Source organism: Callorhinchus milii, unplaced genomic scaffold (genome assembly GCF_018977255.1).
Source record: "Callorhinchus milii isolate IMCB2004 unplaced genomic scaffold, IMCB_Cmil_1.0 Scaffold2, whole genome shotgun sequence".
NCBI classification, from domain to species: domain Eukaryota; kingdom Metazoa; phylum Chordata; class Chondrichthyes; order Chimaeriformes; family Callorhinchidae; genus Callorhinchus; species Callorhinchus milii.
Genome location: NW_024704743.1, coordinates 104,081,954 through 104,106,274, shown reverse-complemented (window position 1 = coordinate 104,106,274; position 24,321 = coordinate 104,081,954). Strand labels below are relative to the sequence as shown.

Here is a 24,321-nt window from a genome sequence, read left to right as displayed (position 1 = left end):
TGCGAGCGAAGCGTCGAGTCCCGGAGCCGGGGGCAGGGCCCCGGAGAGCGAGTCGAGGCCGACACCCGCCGTCACGGTAAAGCCCGTCCCGCGTCCCTCCCGCCGTACCTGCTCCCGGGCCGCGGCCTCGCGGTTTATTTGCTGAGGTGGGAGGCGCACGTCAGCCCTCGGCCTCCTGTGGCTTTTCAGGCCCAGCGCGGCCTCGGCGCAGGGTTTGGGATTTACAAAGATTTAATGCGGGATAGACGGATGGGTCGGTCTCCCTCCCTCCCTCTCTCTCTCTCCCCCTCCGGGCTCGGGAGTGGGGGGGGGAGAGAAGCCGCCGGTTTCGTGGCTCTTCTCCCCCCCCCCCTTTTTTTTTGTAAATGGCGCCGGGAAGGCAGGGACACGAATAAGCGGCGACGGGAGCGGGAGGAGAAAGCACCACGAAATCCACCGCGCAGCCCGGCCCCGAGGCCGCCCGCCCCGCCCCGCCGGTTCGGAAATCGCGGGACACGGCGGGGAGAAAATACCGGGAGACAGGGAGACAGGGCCTGGGCCCGGTACCCGCCCGGCGCTCGGGTGGAACTTGGCCCGGGTAAGGGCTGCAGGAGGTGGGCGCAGTCCTGCCCCGAGGGCCGCGGGGCTGTAATAATAAAGCCTACGCACAGCAGTAGCAGCGGCGGCGACGACGAGCTTTCATGTGTTATTCGGTTTGAAGCCCACTCTTTGCGGTGGAGTGGCTTCTCCTCTCCCCGTGTTTCAGCTCTTGCTCACGGCCCCTATTTATGGCTATTCTTGCGATGCGGTTCTTTCGCTGCGTCGGGGATTTTTTTTTTTGGACACCGTCTCGGCTGATCATTGACTGGGACTGGACTGACTGACACTCTTGTGCGCTGGTCTCCGCGCGTCCTTTCAATCGGTTCATTGGCACCGCGTCTGGGTTTTTTGTTGCTACTTTTTGGACGTTTGTTTTGCAACAATGGGCACAGAGGCCATTCGTAAAATTAAACCCCAAATTGCGCTTTCCGATGCCATCTCTTTCGCGAGAAATACGTCCCGAGCACGTTTTTCGGGGTTTTTGTTTTTTTTTAAAAAAAAGTTGTGAAATCGCACCGTTTCGTGGCTGCGGCGAAAACGTGGGCAGAGTTTTTTTTTCTGGCAAAGAAAAAAAAATGTAGGAATATGTGAAACGTTCGTTCAAAAATATTTGGGATATTTTGCTCATATTATCACTTTTAATATCACCCCCCGACGTGAAAGGCGCTATACAAATGTCATCTTCTTGTTGTAAATGTCGAACATTGGAAAAGGATCACCTGGGACCAGAGCTGACCCAATCGGTTAGGCTTGTTATTGAATATAGTGACGATTGAATACTAACTTATTCACTGATCACGTACGAGGTAAGATGTTGGTTATGCTGCTGAGAAATAATACTACAAATAATCCTTGCATTTGATATGGCGCCTTCTCACGTCTTCGAGACGTCTCAAAACGCTTCACAGAATATACAACACCACCAAAGTTAGACTGGTTTAAGAGCCTTTCACGGGAGGACGTCCCAAGGCGCTAGACAGTCAGTGTTTCGACCCGGGCTGGGGGCCGGGATTGGGGTGGTTGGAAGGCAGAGGGGGAAGCAGGGTGATCGAAAGCACGGTCGACAAGGTGGGTCTAGAGATGGGTCTTGAAGGAGGCAAAGGAGGGGGGACTGCAGGATGGAGTTCCAAACGATGTGACAGAAGGCCCAGCCACCAATGGTGGGGAGGGCGAGGTGGGGTACGTGAAGCAGGCCGGAGCCCGCTGAGCGGAGGGACCGGGCAGGATGGTAGAGGGCTAGGAGGTCGCAGAGGTAGGGGGGAGCAAGGCCATGGAGACCTTTGAAGGCGAGGACCAGTAAAGTGAATTGAATAATAATAATAATCCTTGCATTTGATATAGCGCTTTTCATATAGCGCAGTGTCCAACAAACAGTCGTGGGTTGAAGTGACCAATTATTATTTTTTTGGAAGGAATTATCATCCCGTAAAAGCGATCCGGCGATCAACTAACAATCGGGTTTCTACTGCTAGATTAACAGAGGCGTGTGGAGTAAGGAAACTTGCCCAACATTTCGCCCTGCCAGGAATCGAACCCAGGTCTCTCGCTTGCATTGCGAGTGCTCTAACCACTGAGCTACAGGCCTCCATGAAAGTAGGAAGTTTACAATGGCAATCTGTGATTATTTTTTCGTTTACATCAGTTGTCTGAAGAATAAATTGAAAACGACAAAGTATTATTTAGTGGAAAGCTGCATTTGGATGGAGAAGGGGAAACTTTATTTTTGGATTCCCCCAAGGCTCATTTATACTCTTTATTTACCTGCCCTCAATTACTGTTGCCAGTGATGATGAAAGCACAACTGGGATGCTGGTTTGTAAAGGAACTGGTTACAATTTAGTAATATTAAAGACCTTCCAATCAGCCCGAGTTTATTGAAGATTGAATCTGTTCACATCAACTGTGTTTATATTGTGACACTGCACATTAATGTCTTGAGAATCATATATTTGGATGATTTCTGCAGGCAGACTTATTAATGTAGGTGATCATGCACCTCAGATAGGATTTGTTTTGCTTTCCCAAGTTTTCATTGAAGAGATAGGAAAAGTGAAGTGTAATACTGTGTTTACACAGCTGGAGTGATTATGATTTACACAGCAAAATGATTGGAGTGGGAAACAGCATTTATATTTCCTACTCCAAAAGTGATTTGGCAGGGATTGAGAAAAGTGCTAATCATATGAACAGAGCGTTACAAACTGGTATGTCAAGTTCTTTGATCACATCTAAATTCAAACTTAAATTAAATGTAAAAGCTATTTTAAAATGTTGTAATTATCTGCATTACAAACCGGTTTGATACTGATTGCATCCTACACATCCTCAAACCGAATTGATTGGGTGATTTTGGAAGAGGGACTCTGAATCACTGTGTCTGAAATCTGGTTTATACTATATTTGTTTTTGTGACTGGATTTTACATGTAAGGAGAGCTCGATGTCAGCATAATTTGTGGCCCATTTCGTTGTGGATTGTAAATATGAACAATCATTGTGTAAAATGCTGTACCTTAGCTGTCTTTAATTCAGCTAACATACTAAAGTAAAATTTGTGTGCAGGAAAAGAAAAACATTCAAGAAGTATCAAATCTTCAAAATGTATTACAAGATTCAAAAATACAACATAGTTTAAAAAATTAATTAAGAGCAAGTGCAGTAAAAGATGGTGTCAAATCATGGACATTGCAAGAGAGATTACAAAAGTTGCCTATACTTTTTTACCTTGCAATTTTGTCATAAGGTAAAAAACTACATTCGCAGATGTACAGTATTTTGTTGGCAGCATTTCTGGGAACTCAACTGTGGTTTTGTTGCTGTATAATTATAAGCAAATTTCTAATATTGTAATCTTATGAATTCAGTAACTAATAGCTACCTATTATTGCATTTTTTTAAAAATCTGGAAAATAGGCAATAATATAAATATATGAATGTACCATGCACTATGTTCTTAATAATAATAATAATAATTCTTGCATTTGATATAGCGCTTTTCACGTCTTCTAGACGTCCCAAAGCGCTTCACAGAATATACTGTAAAGTGAATTGACTGTATATTTGTGGGCAAACGCGGCAGCCAATTACGCACAGCAATGTCCAACAAACAGTCGTGGATTGAAAATGACCAATTTATTATTGTTTTGTTTTTTTGGAGGGATTATTATCAGGTGTGTGGAGTAAGGAAACTTGCCCAAGGTTTCGCCCTGTGCCTGGAATTGAACTCAGGTCTCTCACTTGCAAAGCGAGTGCTCTAACCACTGAGTTACAGGACTCCACAAATTTTTTGTAATTCTTGTAATTTTGTTGTTGTTAAGACTCCTACCTATTAAAGTCATATGTCCAGTACCATTGATGACCTTTCAACCCAGTGAAGAATTGCATTAAGAATGTTTTCATGCTGGAGACTTTTCCAGGAACATTTATCAGGTGGTAGATTCAGGAACAGAACTGTACATCAGGAAAATGAATCCACCTGGATACAGATATAGCCACTGAGAAACAGACTGGCACTGCTCTATGCTTTACCAACCCAGCTGCCTTTGAGATGCTTACATACTGAATTTCTTATGGATCTTCTCCTTTATGTGCTTAACACTCGCCTGAGTGTCAGGTAACGGCCAAATTGATAGTCTTTCAAGAGCTGATCATTAAAATTAGCAGATTTTTAAATTTATTTTCCTTTAACATTACTAATGTGCATTTTTAAAATGTTTCTAAGAACTCAGTCCGAATTATATACAATTATTATCTGACTTTGAGCTCCAAGGCTGTAATTTAATCTTGGTTGGTTTCATATTGATGTAAGATATTGAATTACCATTCTATAATGCATCGCCAGCCATACTATATCAAATGCAAGTGTTATTATATTATTAAAATGTGTTTAACTGAATACGCCCTTCGGATATATTCAATACAATCAATTGGTGAAATAATAGTATAAACTGCAAGTGAGAATAAAGAAATGGTATATTCTAACCGGGGCAATTCTGCAACTAAAAATACTAAAGTGTAGGAAATGTTGACAGGCTTGAACTTGCACTCTCAATCTTTTCTCTCAATGAAAATTCCACCTCAAGTTTTTTACACTGCTAAGAAATACCAGCAGAAAATTTAGCAAAACTCAGGCTCGGAGTTTAGAGTTATCCTTTCCTCCAGTAATAATTGTGGGCAAGATTTACATCAAACACAGTTTGATTCTTTTTGGAAAATAGCTGATTGAGGATTTGGTTTGATAATTATAGGCATTAGTGTACCCGTATATTAACAAATCAAGAACATTGTGATTCCTGTCCTTTTGGGTCTGTGGTACTGTTATCTAGAATGCACCTCATCCTAACTAAATTCTAGTTTGAGACCTTGCACGTGAGAGCATAATTAATTTGTTTAGGTTGGATTGGGATAATTTCCTTCTGTCGAAAAAAAGGGCAGTCTGTGACAATGCAGTTTATACACAGCAAATTGGAAGGAGAGATTGATTCTATTAGTATCAAAGTTCTATCAAAGGGCCAAATCCTTTCAATTGCATTTGCTGCAAAAGACTGTTATAAAGAGAGGGAAGAATTCTGAGAAGTCTTAGGGCGAGCGGTGTGTGTGGAAGGAGGACGGAAAGGATTGTATGGATTTTACAGATTATTAATAAGAGCAAGGGGGAATTGAGTCTGATTGTATTTTTTGATTAGAATGGTACTTGCATTTGATGTACCACAGAATCACATTGTAACTTCTCAAAGTACAATGCAATACTTTGAAAATTAACAGATGTTATTTATGTAGCCAAATGCAGCAATCATTCTCCGCCTGCAACGTTGCACAAACAGCAATGGGGTGAATGATAAAATTTAATCTGCTTTTTTGTGAATTAGAAGAGGCTAGGTTGAAAAGATAAACTAATGATGCTTTTCACATCTAAGAGAGGAATGACCCAACATTTCATGTCTGAACAGAGATGGTTACTACTGGAAGGGAGTTATCTGATTCTTGACAGAATGCTCGTAGACCTTGGGTTCCTGGGTGGGTTATAATAATAGTAATAATAATCCTTGCATTTAATATAGCGCTTTTCACGTCTTCAAGACATCCCAAAGCGCTTCACAGAATATACTGTAAAGTGAATTGACTGTATACTTGTGGGCGAACGCGGCAGCCAATTGCGCACAGCAGTGTCCCACAAACAGTCATTGATTGAAAATGACCAATTTTTTAGTGTTTTTTTTGGAGGGATTCTTATTATTAGGTGTGTGGAGTAAGGAAACTTGCCCAAGGTTTCGCCCTGCCTGGAACTGAACTCAGGCCTCTCACTTGCAAAGCGAGTGCTCTAACCACTGAGCTACAGGACTCCACTTCTGGTTACAGAAAACCAGAAGAATTAATATTAGTAGCTGAAGGCACGGCCGCCGATGGTGGAGTGGAGGATTTGGGGGACACGGAGGAGGCCAGGCCCACTAGAGTGGAGGCAGCGGATACTGCTGTGGGGAGTGAGGAGGTTAGAGAGATAGGGCGGTGCCAAGGAATGGAGGGATTTAAACACCAGCGTGAGAATCTTGAGGTCGATCCTCTCTGTGACAGGGAGTCAGTGGAGTTTGTCAAGCATTGGAGTAATCGGGGTACGGAGTTTGGTGCGGGTGAGAATGTGGGCGGCGGAGTTTTGAATGAGCTGAATTTTGTGAATAGTGGAGGAGGGGAGACCAGTGAGGAGGGCGCTATAGTCCATCCGAGAGGTGACAAAGGCATGGACAAGGATTTCGGCAGCTTTTGGGGTGAGGTATTGACGGAGACGGGCAATGTGGTGGAGGTGGAAGAAAGCGGTGCGGGAGGAAGGATAACTGGGGATAACTCTTTCTTATCCGCTCACCGAAATGATAAATGTGTTCACTCCACATGCAAATTAATGTCAGCACTGGGAGTTTTTAGTTTACTTAACTGCAGTGTTCTTGGCTCCACGCTTAGTGCTCCTGAATGAAGTTGTTAGGATGCATCAACTACTGTCATATATCACTGATGAATGCAGATAATATAATGTTGGCAAATTGGCCTACTGTGTGAGGACTTGCACCTTATTTTCCCACCACGCTGAAGGCGTGTATCAGATATCTGGCCTGTTAATTTTAGTCACAATGCTTAAGAGTATCCAAACCAGACAGAGTTCCACACATGCATAACACCTACATAAATTTTCTCGAGTCTGGAATGGAATGTGCACTCTTCCTTGAGGGACCCTCTGCTTACGTAATTCCAGAAAGTATTGCACACAGTTGCTAAGAGGTTTGGGGACCCCAGAGTGTGTACTGAGGTCCTGGTGGAGTTCAGCCAGCTAAAACCCATTGCTTGACCAGCCACAACCACTACCCATTAGTCTGCTCCATCAATCCCTGTTGATACCACGTCCGTCCCCAAAATAAGCCTGGTATGTGGAATTGAACATGCACCTGGAGCAAATCAAACCAATCCTACAGAGCATCAAGGTGGTTGGCATTTTGCAAATTGTCCTGTAAAGGTTTTCCCACCACACTGAAGGAATATGTCCACCGGGTAGCTGATGAGGAAACTCTGAGGCTTGGGGTGACAACTGCTGGAAAGCATTACCTGGAGTCTCGAGTTTGTGAACATGCAGCACCTGGTATCCACCTTGATTGTTTTGCAGAGAGGTTAGTGGCTTCTGCTTAAGCCCCATGCCTCCAACTGGTGGAACCATCGCTCAATGCAAGAGACATGTGTCTGAGCTACAGACAGAAAGATGGAAGCAATGCTCTAATGCATTTCATGCTGAGCTGTGTAGCCCACAGGGAAGCTCACAGGGAGTACCTGATGCCTGCCATCCATCTCGTTGGGGTGCAAACCCACGCTTGTCATATTTCAAATGAACAACTAGTGACTATCTTTTTTATGGGGGGAGGTAAGCAAAGGAAAAAGCTTCCTTGGAGCTGAACTGGCTCTAAGGTGACCTATATTTGGCAGTGGAGTGTCAGAATTGAGCCAACCCATTGGAGATTTCAGGAGTCCGGTTCCTAAGTCAGGTGGGTCCACAGTATTTCAGGGAACTGCTGATGACAGCACAGGCATCGGCAAGACTGGAGGCAGAAGTGGTCTTGGTTGAATTCTTTTTCCTCAGTTTATTTTTTAAAAACATTATTTGTTTTGGGATCCAAAACCATGTCTTTTCTCTTCACCCAATGATACTGTACGTAATCCATCATAGAGCCATTTATGAGCAATCACTTTAAGTTGAACAGCTTTGAGTTTTTGTTCTGAGTTTTCCCACTGAGCAAAATGTAATTTGTTAAAAAAAATATATATCTGTATATTAATCTCAATTAGGTCTGTGTTTTAAATGTTAAAATATTTGTATGAATTTTTTTATTGTTGATAAGGAGACTGGAGAATGAGTACTGCAACTGTGGACATTTATAGTTTTTAGATTATTGATTGTGTTTTTCTGTTTCTAGGTTTATACCTGAAAGGTAGCTCCGAAGATGTTTTACGCACATTTTGTGTTGAGCAAACGTGGGCCGCTAGCCAAAATATGGCTTGCTGCCCACTGGGACAAGAAACTCACCAAAGCCCATGTATTTGAGTGTAATCTGGAGAGCAGTGTGGAAAGCATCATTTCTCCAAAGGTAAATACTTGGTCTTTTAAGCAATCTTCAAAATGAACTGCATCATATATGAATGTTCTTTTATTATTACCTTTGAAACATTCCTCCCAATGTAAAAGGCGCTAAATAATTCTGACTCAGTGGGTAGAACTCTTGCCTTTTGAGTTCAGACGGTTGTGAGTTGAAGCCCCACATCGGGATTTGGAGACTCATATAGTCTTAAGAGGACGCTCCAATCCTGGGGGTGTGCTGCGGTGTTATAGGTGACGTCCTTTGGATGAGATGTTAAACCTGTTTGCCTTTTCAAGTGGACTTTAAAGATCCCATGGCAATATTCAAATAAAGAAGAGAGTTTCTCCTGGCTCACAATCCAATTCCCAGTTAAAATTGGCTATTCACTTCATGGCCACTTGTGGAACATTGCTGTGCGCAAATTGGCTGCTGCGATCACCCACAAAAGATAGTCACTGCACTTGATATCCTTTATATAGTATGTCCTGTGAAATGCTTTAGGATGTCCTTTGATGTGAAAGCAGCTAAACCGAAAGGATTATTATTCATTTGTTGTTTTAATCTATTACATATTAAATCCAAGGACTGTTATTTTTATCTTGATTTGATTTGCTCTTATCCTCACCACTACATTTTTCTAACCGCATAAATACCTATTAGTGGTATGTGCAAAGTTGGACTTAAGCCATTGTACTGTAACCGTCAACATTCTTAGCAACCAGGAGATACTTGTAATTTTTTCCAGTAATTTACGATTCAGCGTTCCTACTTGGAGTCCTACAGATAAACAAATGTGCTCTACTGTATGAAGAACATAATTAAACATTTCATTTTTCAGAATGTAACACCAGTTCAATATTACATGCCAATTAGATAATTTGCTTACTATTGAACAATGTTTCTCAACCTTTTCATACTTGGGTCTGGCTCAATTGTGTCTTAAAATATGGCAGCCAATTAGTAAATGAGTCTGAATGATCACTTAATTTAAAGAGATATCTGATGTGAATCACTGGGACTTTCACTAACTGGCCTGGCCCTTGAGAAACACTGCAACAGAGCACATTTGGATTTAAGTGCTTCCAGTGATGTGATTTTTTTTACATAAGATTCAGATCTGCCTTTTGGACAATTTATCACACATCTCATGAAATTGAAAGGAACTGTAGTTTTCCAATTGCTGATTGTGTTCAGCACAATTTATCACACCAGTGTATAATTTTCTTCTAAACTGCTTTTTTTGAGCTGATCAATTAATGAGAAATCTCACATTTGATATAGTGCCTTTTGGATTGGGAGAAGGTCCCAAAGTGCTTCACAGTATTATTGTAAGATGTGGTGACTGTATTTTGTAGGGGAACGCGACAGTCAATTTGCGCACAGAAATGTCCCACAACAGCCATGAAGCATGTGACCACTGAAAATCCCAGATGTACCCCGAAATGTAATCTGAAAGATTGGACAACTAGGACAGGTGGCTTGATTTGCACATGTACAAAGCAACAATAATTTACATTTATATTACGCTTTTGACGTGAGGAGGACATGCCAAAGTGCTTCACATAGCTGACTGGCATAAATTTTTCCATCAGACCTACAAAGTAAACTTTTGAACTTCCCTTTTTCTGGACTATTGGATGATCAAGGAAGCTTTTGAAAGCTTCAGAAAGTACAAACAAAATCTAAAAACTCCAGAATGACCTCCATGCTTTTACATTTCAAAATGTTGATGGTGAAGAAATTTTTTTTTTCTTTAAGGCCAGGCAAGTTTTCACCCAAGGAGACAAGGGGTACATGCAAAAAGCCAGGAACATAGTCTTTTGCCTCTTTCTCAGCAGTGGCTCATAGTCACTGGCACCTCTGTTTTTAGTGAAGGCCCAGTAGGGGAACCACATCCATGAGTTTCCAGTGAAATGAAGCCTTATTTTGGTAAATCTGCTGATGAAGATAGAGGTCTAGCTATGGCACTAATCTTCTCTGGTCTCTGTTGGTGGTTCACCTATCCAAATTGTATTTCCTGTAAGTTATCAATATTTTTGATTATCTCTATAATATCCCGATAAACATTTTTTACGCACTAAATTTTAAATTCATTTTGGAAAGCAGGGTTGGGTCTAAAGTAGGATATTGCTTTCACCACTGGGACTCGGCCACTGAGAAGAATATAGCATTTGGTACCAAGTGCAGTTGTGATGGAAATGGAAAAAAAGTTTGTTTACAGGATGGTGGGAACTTCAATATATTTGGGGGTTAAAACTAAAAAGTTAATAGGAATTTTCAACATTTAGTTGGTATTAATATCTTAACCTATTATTTGCTCCAGGTTAAGATGGCTTTGCGAACGTCTGGGCATCTTCTGCTCGGTGTGGTGAGGATCTACCATAGAAAAGCTAAATATCTTTTGGCTGATTGTAATGAAGCCTTCATAAAGATTAAAATGGCTTTCCGTCCAGGTAGGTTTCAATATTGTATTTTAGTGCAAGAAGATTTGCTTATTAATTCTGCTATAAGTCTCATTTAGTTTTGTAATTTGTCCTGGAACTATCATATGCTTCAGGAACTTTTAACAGACTTATTTCCCATAAGGAGCAAAGTTTGATACCACTGGTTTGTACTTAACTGATCTATAACTCCAATTTCTATATATTCATAGGTTTCTTCATAATCTTAGCACTGCAAGTTAACACTGGCATTTGTTTTTGAAAGCAGTGCTTTCAGTGTGGGTGCAGCCAGACATAATAAGATGCAGTGTTTCATATTCCTGTACTACAAATTGCATTCTGTTTTTATTGTAAAGGTTAGATCTCTAGAAATAAGACTGAACCATTGATTCTTAGTACACAATTTCAGTCTTTTAAACAATCTTCCAGGTGTTGTGGATCTTCCGGAAGAAAATCGGGAAGCTGCATATAATGCTATTACTCTGCCTGAGGAATTCCATGATTTTGACCAGCCATTACCAGACTTAGAGTAAGTGTTTATTTTTCCTTACACACTTTCAGATGTGGAAACTTCTCGTTCAGTTATATCTGCTGCTCTGTTAGTTGATCTTAACTAGACAATACCGCAGCTACCAAATGAAAACATAAGTTTTTTTATTTCTGATATACTTGAGTTACAATGTTAACATTTTAGTTTAATCCAACCAATGTGATCTGTGTTGCAGTGATATTGACGTGGCTCAGCAGTTTACCTTGAACCAAAGCAGAGTGGAAGAGATCACTATGAGAGAGGAAGTGGGTACCATCACTTTGCTTCAAGACAATGACTTTGGTAAGAATGGAGGTTTAGTTTTATTAATTCATGCAATATGATTTTTTTGCGCAACTCAAATGGTTAGATTACCCATTTTCAGTTCTGGTGCAGTTGTTCCAGCAATTTTAAATACTCAATGGGAGAAAATCCATTTTAGTCGAGATTCATTCTTATTTATGCAGCATTTTAGAGCATTTGCAAATTATTATTACAGCCTTAATTTTGAAGTTGGTTCTCTTTAAGTTTCTTTAAGAACTACACAATAAATTTAAGGCTGAATTTAACAATTTTCTAAAATCTGGATGGTCTGAAATATTACACAGATAAAGTAAGCGGGTGTGGGGGGGGGGGATTCTCCACGTGTTTTAAATGAGAATCAAAGCTATTTGGGGTAGTTTTTTAATTGGGGAGAAATACTCTGTAAACCTTTAACCTGGGGGTGGGATGGCGGTTTGCTGGACCAACATTGACAGAGATATTAGTTTTCGTTCATTAAGTAGTGTTAGGGTTAATGATTGCTCCGTAAGGGAGGAAGAGATGACATTTGCCTTGAGACTGAGCTTATTGTACATCAAAGGGGCTTCATATGATTATGCTGCCTGAGAGGATGTATACAGCAAAACTCGCATAAGTCTTATCTTTATAAATCATATAATTGCCTAAGTCTTACATCCACCTGAGTCCCATTATGTTTCCTATCAAAACTACTTAGATGTCTTTGCACTGGTTATATTTATCATTTTGTAATTTGTAATGCGGCTCCCCTTTCCTCTATTACTCCTGCGCTTATCGGCTGCATTGAATCGCGGAAAATGACTTCCTGACCCGATGATGTATATACACTTACTGGCCAGCTGCTTTGAATTGCAGGAAATGTAGTCTTGATCTCTTGACTCGTTCGCAGAATAATTTCATTTCCCGCAATTCAATGTGGTTCCAGTGCTTGCCAGTAAGTCCGCATGCAGGGATGGGTCAAGACGCATTAAGCAGGTATTAATCAATCAATAATTAAAGTGAGGAATTCATGTGATGGTCAATAATCTTGATCAGATACATAAACTTGCTTGTTTATGAGAATGTTTTTTTGGACAGTAGCTAATTGAGGTTTCATAAAATGGACAGTGCATATTGCATTGCAATGTTTCAACCATTTGGTTTGATGATTCCAAATAAATACAAGAACTATCAGAGTTGTTTACTGGACGAAGCTTAATGACAGTCCGGTTCTATACTAATATTCTACTAAATGCTCCAATTAGAAATAGCAAGACAGTGTTCTAACAATGAAGCACTCTAAAGTATGTCAGAACAGTACCTCATACTTCAGCAACATTTTGATCCAATGTTAGACTATTAAGACTATACAAAAATTAATATAGGCGTATTGATGTTTGTTTTATCATGATAATCCTAATTCTAACAGTGCACCTTTTTGAAACAGTGCATCTTTTTGAAATTCCATGAGGCATTAAATTTGCTACTATTGGAGATTCTTTTTCTCCTTCAAATACAGGTGATTTTGGTATGGATGAACGTGAGCTTAATCGACACGAAAGCATACTTGAAGAGGACTTAATGGGTACTACCAGTAACTCCCATCTGTTGCTGGATCCGGTACAGAACACCACTGCTCAGCTGTCTGAGAGAAATACCCATATGGTATATGATGATCCACTCAAGAATGATGGCTTTGGGGACGACATTGATGGTGGCATACTTGGTACATTGTTTTCTCCTACTTTTTGATGCAGAATTTACATAGAATAAAGCTGCTTTCTGATAGAAATATGAGAATAAAATCATTTAACACATTTCAGTTTAACTACTTTGTTTCTTGTTGCGTAGGAACTTTCAAAATAAATTAATCATTTTTTGGAACCTGCGCTAGTGGATGAATAAAATCCTCTCTTTGGAAGAGGATGCTCCCTCAAGCATTTTAGGTTTAACATTTAGTGTAATTAAAAATGTAGAACCATAGAAGGAACCAGTCTTTTTGGCCCATCAAGTCCATATGAACTACCAAATCTAATTTCACTTTCCTGCTCACTCCCCAAACCCTTTAAGATTCTTGTTTAAAATTTATCCGATTCCTTTTCAAAACAAAATACAGAGTTTCAAGAATAATTTGTGGCAAGGAATTCTACATTCCAATCACCCTCTGGGTAGAGAAATGTTTTCTAACCTTTAATTTTAATTTCTCTTAAATTTGTGTCCTCATTACTGAGGACAACCGTATGGTTTTAAAATGGAACGTCACTTTGGAAGGAGTAAAAGGTCTTTTATTATGAAAGGTTTTGCCCTTCTTCACCTGCTAACTTTATAAATTATTCATCACTGAAATCTTTATTTTGCTACATTTTGACAGTTTATACAAACAATATAATCTGGCCAGATGGAACGTCTGAATAATTGTTGCATGCAGATCACGTGAATGCTGTCAAGCCATCCCTTATGTACTGCCTTTTGAATTCTGTCTAGGCTCTGCTGATCGGTATATTATTGATCAATCTGGTTTCAAGCGCTCAGGGAGGCTACAACCTCGTGAAAGGCTCAATATAAGTGCAAGTTGTTGTTGATTATAGTTCTGCATTAATTTCTTTGTTCAATACTTTGGTTCACAGGTGACAAACTTCTGAGCAATGATGATGGCGGTATCTTTGATGATCCGCCTGTTTTACCCGATAGAGGAGTTCTGATGCCAGAAGAACCTGTTCAGGATAATGATGATGATGATGATGCTATGTCGAGTGAGTATTTTGCAATTTTTTCTAATGTGATAAATTGAAAGTGTTGACTTTGTTCATAGTTCTAGTCATACGTTTTAGACTTGTTGAAAATGAATTTCCCCTATTTGGGTTATAAACAGTGGGTGGACCTGGCAGTCCAGACTCCGAAGATCCAGTTGAACAAATGCCAACGATGACTGATCAGACAACGTTGGTACCAAACGAAGAGGAAGCATTTGCTTTGGAACCAATTGATATAACTGGTAAGTTTTCAACCTTATTGTCAGCAGCTGTGATTGGGTATGACCATATTGGTGAAGTGATATCTAAAAATAAGATTGAGTAATAAAAATGCAACTTTAGTTGTCTTGGTGAATGGTTAAAACAGCAAATATTAAAAATCAGTTATGATCTCTTAGATTTTGATATTTATAATTGGTGAATATCTAAACAGTGTTAATTGATACGTTCATTGTCGTGTTAATTGAACCAGAAATGATATTACAATATCTTTGCAATAAAAAGTCAACTGTGGAGTTTTGTTGTTCTTTACCTATTTGATAGGATTATTTTATTTATTAAAATCTTGGGATGATTTCTTACAGTTAAGGAGACAAAAGCGAAGAGGAAGAGAAAGTTGATTGTGGATAGTGTAAAGGAACTTGACAGTAAAACAATTCGTGCACAGCTGAGTGATTACTCTGATATTGTCACCACGTTGGATCTGGCACCTCCCACCAAGAAACTCATGATGTGGAAAGAGACTGGTGGTGTGGAAAAGCTGTTTTCCCTGCCTGCTCAGCCTCTGTGGAATAGCAGGTTGCTGAAGGTAATTAAAACAACTGAAATGTTAATTCAGAGTCTGAAAACAACTTCTATTTTACTGTAATGGAGTAAAGAATTCATAATGAGCACAGTTAACAGCACTGTACATAAGACAGTTTATTTTAAATAAAATGTCAGCCAGGTGTCTGACATGCAGAAACCCATCACCATGCTTAAGAGTTTCCATACCAAATGAAGTTCTATGCATCCCATCCATACATGGAAATTCCAAAGATATTGATTGGGTGCTGCTTACCTAATTCTAAAGAGTATTAAGTACAGGTGGGAAAGAGCCATGGCTGAGGTTATGTGTTGGGGTACAGCTGGAGTCAAACCAATTAAAACCTCATAGCTTGCCATTCAAGGCACTGTCTGGCAAGCTTTCCTGTTGCCTGTCCAGCTAGGACCACCCTACCAGTTTGAGCAGTTTGATGCCCTCAAAGTCCATTGGTGCAATCCGGGGTGACTCGACACCAACTGTTCAATCCAGGTTCACACGAGAGGGTCTTTGGCAACAGACTGACAAGCCACTGTGAAGCCTACTCTGCCTCCAGGTTACTCTTCTCCCCCTTCACTGCTTCATCCTAGACTTTGCAAATGTGCCGATTTTCAGAAGACACCTGTCCACTGCATCACCAAGAGCTCAGATCCATAAGAGGGACTTTTTTAAAATTAAAATTTGAAGTCCAGTGTGAAGTTCCTGTGGATGTTTGTTCACTAGTGACATTTGTTTTTAATTCTTGATTCGTGTGAATGTTTTCTCCGTGAATATTTGTACCTGAATCACAATTGAAATCAATGTTGGCGGTAACACTTATTTTTCTGTGTAGCTGTTCACCCGCTGCCTCACTCCAATTGTCCCAGATGAGCTAAGAAAGAAGAGAAAGGGAGGTGAAGCTGACAACCTGGATCAATTCCTGAAAGAAATTGAAAATCCAGAAGTACCAAGGGCAGAGGAGCTGCCACAGCAGCAACAGCGTGACATTATTGGTATGAGTCTTATTTTTCTTTATGACCCAGATAGTCAGCATGCAGATACATGGATGATATACCACACATGGTTTTATCCTGCAACCAGCGATGAATCAATTTTAGAATATCGTCCACACCAAAAAAGGATTGCATATTTTGGCCCATCTCATCTCCAATTGATCCATATTTCTGAATGCAATTTGACTCATCTGACTGCAAAGCTTTCTGTCGTACCAAATTATTTTTCAGTACTGAATGAAGAGTGACTTTGAACAGCACTTGTTGAATTCTACAATGTTCTGGAGAGACCCTTTTCTGTTTACTTTCTTTTAATATGACTATCCCTAAGATTTGGGTTACTTCCCATAGCTAATTCCACGTCGTAACATTTACTTACAAAATCAAAAAGTCACTTCATTTGCTACATTCTTTTCAGAAATGTTTTTAAAAAATTGCCATTCAAAAAATGTACTATACATTCCTGAATCTTTTCTACCATTATTTAAAATCTCTTTAGAATGATGGCATGTTTCATGTTTGAATTCCTTGGGATTATTGCCTAATTATGACTAGATTACTTATGGAGATGCTGATACATCAAAGAGCAGAAAAGTGAGTCCAGTGAGACTCTGGAATAATTGTTGCTTGGAGTCCAAATATGTTGAATGTATATACTCCTCCGCTCCATTTTCAGTAGAGGCGTCTTTACATACGTGTTGCGATATCTGCCCTGCAAGCGTGAAGTCTGTTGTTGGACAGTGCCCCAACTGTGAAGGTATTAAAAGCATTTTTCTGTTGGAGATGTGGGGAAAATATCACATCCAATAAGCTTTTGCTATTCTAGGGCATTGAGGTAGGACACATTCTTTAAATTGCCCAAGTCTATGGCTTGTGTCGGAGTTCAGAAAGCAATGATCAAGGGACATTGATGTCATACAATGGACTCCTTGTGTTATTTTTCCTGGTACCATTTTGGGCATCTGCAGGTTGATGTTTCCATTTGAAGGAGCCCCTGTAAACGAAATAATCTGAACCTTCCTATAAAATTGAACTTCAGTGAAATAAACAATATATTGACGGATACAAAATATTCATGGTTTGTTTTTAAAATTTAGATGAACCAATCTTGGAAGAGCCCAGCCGCCTGCAGGAATCCATGTTAGAGAGCAGTAGGACAGCAGTGGATGAGTCCATTATGCCACCACCCCAGAGAGTATCCAAACGTAAATCCAAGGAAATGGAGCAGGAGCCTGCAGTACCTGTAAGTGTTCAGATTTAATATTTGTACAAATCAAATTTAGCAAGTGCAATGTTAGACTATTTAAATTTAGGCAGGATTTAGGTAGTTTGGGAGTTTTTTTAAAATTTACAGTTCGAATGGTAGGTACTTCTGGTAGAAAAATAAACAAACTTTAAAATGTTTAAAACATTTGAAAACAACATTCTGAATGTTTTAAAACAATCCAAAATCGGAATAATCTATACATAAATACTTTGAACACTCTGGTTATTTTCCTAGATATTTAAGGTGCTCACATGCAGTCAGTCCTGTTGAAGCAACCACCTCTATTCAGTAACCATCTGACTAACAACCAGTGGCCTCATGTCAGTTTATAGACGCCCTTTTCATCAGCCAGTTCTAAGTGAATTTAAGTGCACTTACCAATTTCTGTGGGCCTTCGTGTAGACTCCTGCTCAACTCCTAGTGTATTTACCAAAGCTGCACTGAGCAGCTCACTTTGATGCCCACAGCTTCCCACCTTACTGGTGAGGCAGCATAGATAATTGCGTTAGGAGTTCCGCTGGAGTCTATACATGGGTCTGGAAAGTTTGGACCCGCGGGAATTTTTAAAATCAATCTGAGGCCCGGTCGATGAACTATTGAACCCTTACTCGGGGGCCACTTTACACAAAGCCATTTTGGTCCAGACCCCTGAGTGGTTGCTGAAAACAGGTTTGACTGTAGTTATTAACTAGTAAATTGATTGACTCAGTGTATTTTCCACCTAAGCAAACTGTCAGAGTGCAAAATGTCTACATTTGACAAAACATACATCAAGTTAATAACACATTTGATCTTAAAACTTCATTTTAGAATACATTTCGAGACCATCGACATTGCTCGCTGAACCTCACTTATCCTTTTCCACAAAAATATTTAATTTAGTTAAGGTCATTCATTTCATGGTTGATTTTTTTAATATATTGCTTTAAAAGTTTGTTAAATTGAAGTTTCAATTAGACTAATGTTGGATGCTTTGCAACTACTTTTGTGCTTGCGTTCCATTAGCAGCAGCAGCAGCAGCAGCAGCAGCAACAGGAAGAACAGGATCAGCAGATTCCTCCAGTGGAACTTCCTCCAGAGGAGCAACAGCACATTACTGATCTTGTCCCAGAACTAGCACTTCTGCCAGAGAAGGGAAAGGAAAAGGATGAAGAGGAAGAAGAGGTGAAGGGAACCTACTTTTTAAAGGCTTTATTTTCTGTTTCTCCACTTACTCTAACTCTCCTGGTCTCTCACTGGGGTATGATTTTTCGATTCAATGGGGAGTGGCAACTATATGGTCACTTTTATCAAGTGTCCATTCTTTCAAAGTGAGCATGGACAAAGGTGAATCTTGAACACTGGACCATATCATAGTTGAGCCCTGTTTTCTCTTTCTTAAATACACACACACACACAGTGGGAAAATTAACGCAAGCATGAATAATTTAATCCCCTTTAAACCAAAGAATGCTGCGTCCAATTCTAGTGTATCCAATCAGCAGAGACCAATGATCAAATCTGGGACCTGAGTTATGGTGGGGCTAATAAATATTTGTGGAGGAATATTATTATCAAACATACTGAGATTTCTATTAAATTTTCAAAATAGGTACATATTTTCTTTCATGTTATCATGTATTACACTTCTGTACTGTAAGGAATTTGAGAAATGCCCAGAACCAGAGAATTAATTTTATTAATTTTGTAGTTTTGTGAGCATAATTTACATAGATGTAGACATAGAAATGAGTAGGCTGTTCAGCCCCTCGATCCTGTTCAATTATGGCTAATCTGTACCTCAACTCTAGTTACCCACCCTTGCCACATATCCCTTAATACTCTGACCTAACAAATATTTATCTACCTCCCATCTTGAAAATATAAATGGATCCAGCAAGCACAGCATTTTGGGGGAGGTTCCAGTTCCAGATTTAACTGCTTGAACTGCAGAAAACTGATTTTCCTGCTATTAACGCTCCAATATTTGGTGCTGAAACTTAAATAAAACTAAAAATTGAAGAATGAGACAGGGAAAATCCAACGAGAAGTTGCATTTAGTTTTAATTTTTTATGTTTAGTTGTATAAAATTAATATTTGGATTTTGGATTGTCCATTTTTTCAATCTTTGTTTTAGCATTATATCTGAATATTTTTTTAAAAATTGGTAGTCCAAAGGAGAATGGCATTTTTTTGGACCTACCAACTGCAAAGGGACTAATTAATTCTCTGGTACACTACTGCACAAATGTACATTTAAATAGCACCTTTGGCATCAGGAGGATGGACGAAGGCACGTACGGCCCTGTAAGTATCATCTGTTAGCAGTTAGTGAAAGATAAATGTTGGATTCCTTAGGAATCTTTAGGAATTGATGAGAAATGTTTTAAAAATATTTTGAAATCCTTTGGTTATTTAAAGGGGCAAAGGCTACAGAAAGCATCCAGCTCAGCTGCTAGCCAGGACTGACTTGGGATGTACTCCTGACTTGAAAAGCACTATAAATGTAAATTTGTTGTTGCAGAATAGTTTGGATTCTTAAAAGGAAATGGTTGAATGAGTGCATAAATGGCTGCGTAGATAGATGCAGGCATGCAAAATGTGTTGTGAATGAAATGTGCAAAAATGGGATTTTTAGGATTGAAAAATCTGCCATAATCTGATAAAATAGAATAGGGTTGAGGGGCTGAATAAAATATTTTTGTTCCTATGAGACCGATTCATCATCTACAAGTTTGATGGGCTGAATGATTTTTCCTTATTATTGTTATTGTCTTATTTGCTATGTTGTTTTCTTGAACAATTAGGACATTATTAGACTTGGTATTGTTTGTCATTGGTTTACATTCATTTGTTATGGGGTTACATCGGTTGAATGGCCTCTTCTCATTCCATATTTACATCAATGTACAACAATTTCTGATCCTACCTTTTAGGAAGGGGATGCAGTCGGGGGAGACCAAGATCAAGAGGAGAGACGATGGAACAAGAGAACTCAGCAAATGCTTCATGGACTACAGGTTAGAAAACTTAAAATCTGTGATTTAATATCTTCATTTTTTAAAATTTAACATTTGTTGCTATACACTGTGGTTATGAATTATAATTCATAATAATTATATAACCAATTCCCTTTTGAAAGTTGTTGTTGAATCTGTTTCTACCACCCTTTCAGGGAGTGCATTCCAAACTGTAACAACTCTGTATGTTTAAAAAAAAATTCACCTTATCTCCCCTCGAGTTATTTTGCCAATTTCTTGAATCTAAGTGACCGACCTAGCTGCCAGTGGAAACAGTTTCTCCCAATCTACTCTGTCAAAACCCTCCATAATTTTGAACACTTCTATTAAATCTCCCCTTAACCTTGTCTGCTTTAAGGATATTTTATAGAAATGCTCTACTTTGATGTTGTTACGTTTAGATCATGGGGGCCTGAGATTCCTGAGTTAACCCATTTAGAAAAAGTAGAGGCATGTGTAGATACTTAAGTAGCACTTTGAGATGTTTGATCAATGTAATAAGGCACTCTACGGAATACAAGGATTATTATTATATAGCAAAATCATACTCTGGGATAAATGAACAAAGAGTAGAAGTTACTAAAGCTAGTTTGCAGGTGCAGAGCACAAATAAAAAGGCAAAGGGATTTATGTGATAAGGCACTATATCAAATGCAAGGATTACTATTATTACTCACATCTAAATGCTCAACGGAAGCCATCTGTAGAGCACGCTGTCATTGTAGCTGTGTACAGCAGTTAAATGTGCCTTTGAGTTGTCCCTGTTTTGAACATATTCAAAACTGAGATTGATAGATTTCTTGTGGATAAAGGGATTAAGAGATATGGGGATAAAGCGGGTAGATGGAGTTAAATAGATCAGCCATGATCTTACTGAATGGCGGGGCAGGCTAGAGAGGCCGAATGGCCTACTCCTGCTTCTAATTCTTATGTTCTTATATCTTCCCCCTCCCTTTTTATCCCACAAATTTCAACATTAAGGCCAATTGTAAACCAATTCTAACACCCTCCACCCCACCACCGTTTCAGTGCTGTCCAGGCTAGGATCAGAGCTGTTCGGAGTGAAAGCTACCCTAACCCCACCCCTTCAGTGTGGTAATAATTCCCTNAAAAAAATGTGGTCTCTCAATCCATGACTGTTTTGGGTACTGCTTTGCCCAATTGGCTGCCATGTTTTGCCCACAAAATATACAGTCAATTCACTTTACAGTATATTCTGTGAAGCACTTTGAGACGTCTCAAAGACGTGATGAGGTGCTATATCAAATGCAAGGATTTATTATAATTATTATAATGCAGTCTTAAAGAATGCTTGCTTGAAACCCCTTTGGTTTTGAGTTTTTTTTTTCCCCAAATGAACCTACCAATATTTAAACAAAAACAGAAGTCGCTGGGAACACTCAGCAGGTCAGGCAGCATCTATGGAGAAAGGAAAGTGAGTCAATGTTTCGGGCCCACGACCCTTCTTCAGAACACAAGTTCAAGTTCTGACGAAGGGTCGTGAACCCGAAACTTTGACTCACTTTCCTTTCTCCAAAGATGCTGCCTGACCTGCTGAGTGTTCCCAATGACTTCTGTTTTTGTTTCAGATTTCCATCATCTGCAGTATTTTGTGTTTTGTTTACCAATATTAGTGGTAAACAAAAAATTAGCGGTTTAAAGTTTTTATTCGGTATGACTTTGTACTAAATATACATTGTCAATTGAGTACTTATGAACAGCAACTATTTGCTGCACAATTTTACACAAACCGTTTCAGAATGCTTTTTCCCTCATCTTAGAAAATGCAGTCGACTATTTTGATTGCAAGTTATTTTAAATGATGGATTAGAAAATGTAGCAATGTCAATTATAATGCACATTTTTATTTCAGAGGGTATTGGTCAAAACGGGAGCTGAATCTATCAGCCTGGCTGAATTGTGTCGGAGGAACAATCGAAAACAAGCAGCAGCAAAATTCTACAGTTTCTTGGTACTTAAAAAGCAGCAGGCAATCGAGCTTTCACAGGCTGAGCCTTATAGTGACATCATTGCAACGCCTGGACCAAGATTCAGTATTGTCTGATTTGTTTGATTTTAAACGGCGAGTGTGCACTCACTAGATGTGCATTGCCCCATATGGGGATATGAGACCATTACAATACTTTGATAGGGTGTTTTTTATGTAATATTACGTTAAAGGTGAAGGAAAGTCTGGAGGAGCCCTTCCTGTTTAGATTCTCTGCTAGACTTTTCTTCTCTTTTAAGAATTATTTTGGACACAGAAAACTTTCCAATCGACTTATTTGGGGGGTGGTATTCCAGTGATTATGGTTAAAAACTTGCACTCCCTGACTGGTTTTATACTAAAATTATGTTTGCAAAACTACATCAAGTTTCAAATATTAAATAAATATCTGCAAACATGACGATCATGGCTTTATTGATTCCATTGTTCAGATATCATGTGTAACACCAATGCTGCTGGTTGACACTTTCAGTCTAAGATGTCACTGGATAAAATTCATAACATCTGCAGCGCAATACTATAGAGAAGCTTGTATTCTACACTTGCACTTAAATGTAACTTATGTGATGGTGTGCTGGTTCATCTATATTATAAAGACATCACTGAGAAAGCAGTCTACCAGCACCTTTCCATTCTTCACTGGAATTACAAACTTTAAATTACAGCTAAGGTCATTTGAAATGTTCAATTAATTTTAAATACATTATATTCATAATAGGATGCTTTAAAAGAGTGTTACAATGCAGTTTTTTAAAAATATGATGTGCCTGTGAACCTATCTTCCCCTCTTTGTATAAAATGTGTAGATAATTTTGAATGTATGTTTAATTATGGAAAAGATGAAAGCTTTCATTTTGATCAGCGTTTTGCTTATCCTACTGAGTTTCTAGTTTGTTGCTTAATTAGTTCATCACTAAATGTTGCTGAACAGTGATAGTTCATGCTGTTATGTATAACTTTTCTAATAAAATACTTGTTACAGTATTGTGTTGATGCCAATACAAACTATTATTGAGTGCATATAATTGTATGTTATCCCTCCCTTTATACTGAATTTCTATTGTGTAGATAGGTTGTGGGAGTATACGTGAACCAGATTTTTTAAACAATGACATTGTTCATTAGAGTTTACTATGCTGTACTATACATGTCGAATGTGGGTTCCTTTCTCATTGTTTTCTCAGATCTCATCTATGTTGCTGCAGATCAGGTGTTGGAGAAGATGTAGAGCAGAGGCTAAATGTTCTTGCATAGCAAGAAAAGGAGATCCGCGGGCCAATGGTCTTGGGCTGCTATATGATACTCTTGTGGTCAGCACCAGTGATATCCTGGAAACAGATATCCAGCATCTGTTGAGAGTGAGAGGTGAATCATGTAGAAGGAAACAATAGGGTGAATGATTTTATATTGTACATTGTGAACCAGAGCACATGATTCTAAATATGAGTAACTTTTAGACACCACTATAAAGTACAGTAAATGCTGTAACAGTCTGCACAAAAGTGTGATTTCTAATTGCAATAGCCAGATGTGTTGAATGCAGGCTGAAAAAAATTGCCAAACTGGATCAGCCACATTTCTCCTTTCCTTAAATTGATTTTCTGGAAAACTTCTGAGTCGCTTGTATTCCTTCCTGCACAATTAGGTCATCGCTGTAAGAATATACTAGACTACTTTACATTTTGTACTCCACTATTTGGACAAATGTACAGCTGAACATCTTCCTGAACTGCTCTATTGAAAGTACTGTACATGACTTTTCGATTTCCCCTATACCCACCAGTCATGGAGGTTTTGATACAATGCTGGCTACCGTTTTTGAATGCATTAGGCACTCTGGTATCTTGTCCAAGTGACCATGTTTTTATCTGTGACTGCTGATTGGTGGGAGGCTACCAATTGCAGGAACATCCACAACTGAGCCCATTCATCTTTATACTGACTATATAAATGCAATTAATTGTTATACCATACAGGATTTGGGATGAATTGGAGCAAGTGGAGGATGGAGTGAGGGAAGCTGGTGAGGACTTACATCATCTAACAAGGTGACAAAGACATG

General features: G+C 39.3%; 1 protein-coding gene across 4 annotated transcripts; it reads left to right on the top strand.

Moving 5' to 3' along the window:
* Window positions 1-14: 14 nt before the first annotated feature.
* rad21b (RAD21 cohesin complex component b) lies at window positions 15-23,243 on the top strand. 4 transcript variants are annotated; one of them, XM_007897514.2, is made up of 14 exons: window positions 15-76; window positions 8,027-8,197; window positions 10,512-10,641; window positions 11,059-11,158; window positions 11,355-11,461; window positions 12,957-13,163; window positions 14,065-14,190; window positions 14,310-14,432; window positions 14,775-14,998; window positions 15,825-15,984; window positions 17,082-17,227; window positions 18,266-18,415; window positions 20,168-20,251; window positions 22,125-23,243. In XM_007897514.2, the coding sequence occupies exons 2-14, from the start codon at window positions 8,054-8,056 to the stop codon at window positions 22,314-22,316; spliced, it is 1,893 nt and encodes a 630-aa protein (XP_007895705.1). In that variant the 5' UTR covers window positions 15-76; window positions 8,027-8,053; the 3' UTR covers window positions 22,317-23,243. The 4 variants fall into 4 exon arrangements, with proteins under 4 accessions (XP_007895705.1, XP_007895703.1, XP_007895702.1 ...); XM_007897512.2 differs by having other exon boundaries at window positions 18,263-18,415; XM_007897511.2 differs by having other exon boundaries at window positions 18,260-18,415.
* Window positions 23,244-24,321: the final 1,078 nt, after the last annotated feature.

Excerpts from the sequence above, each read along its gene's own strand:
- rad21b (XM_007897510.2), top strand. The coding sequence starts at position 8,054 with ATGTTTTACGCACATTTTGTGTTGAGCAAACGTGGGCCGCTAGCCAAA. Across the intron at positions 8,198-10,511 it reads AAAGCATCATTTCTCCAAAG|GTTAAGATGGCTTTGCGAAC; the intron begins GTAAATACTTGG and ends TATTTGCTCCAG. Across the intron at positions 18,416-20,167 it reads AGGATGAAGAGGAAGAAGAG|GAAGGGGATGCAGTCGGGGG; the intron begins GTGAAGGGAACC and ends CCTACCTTTTAG.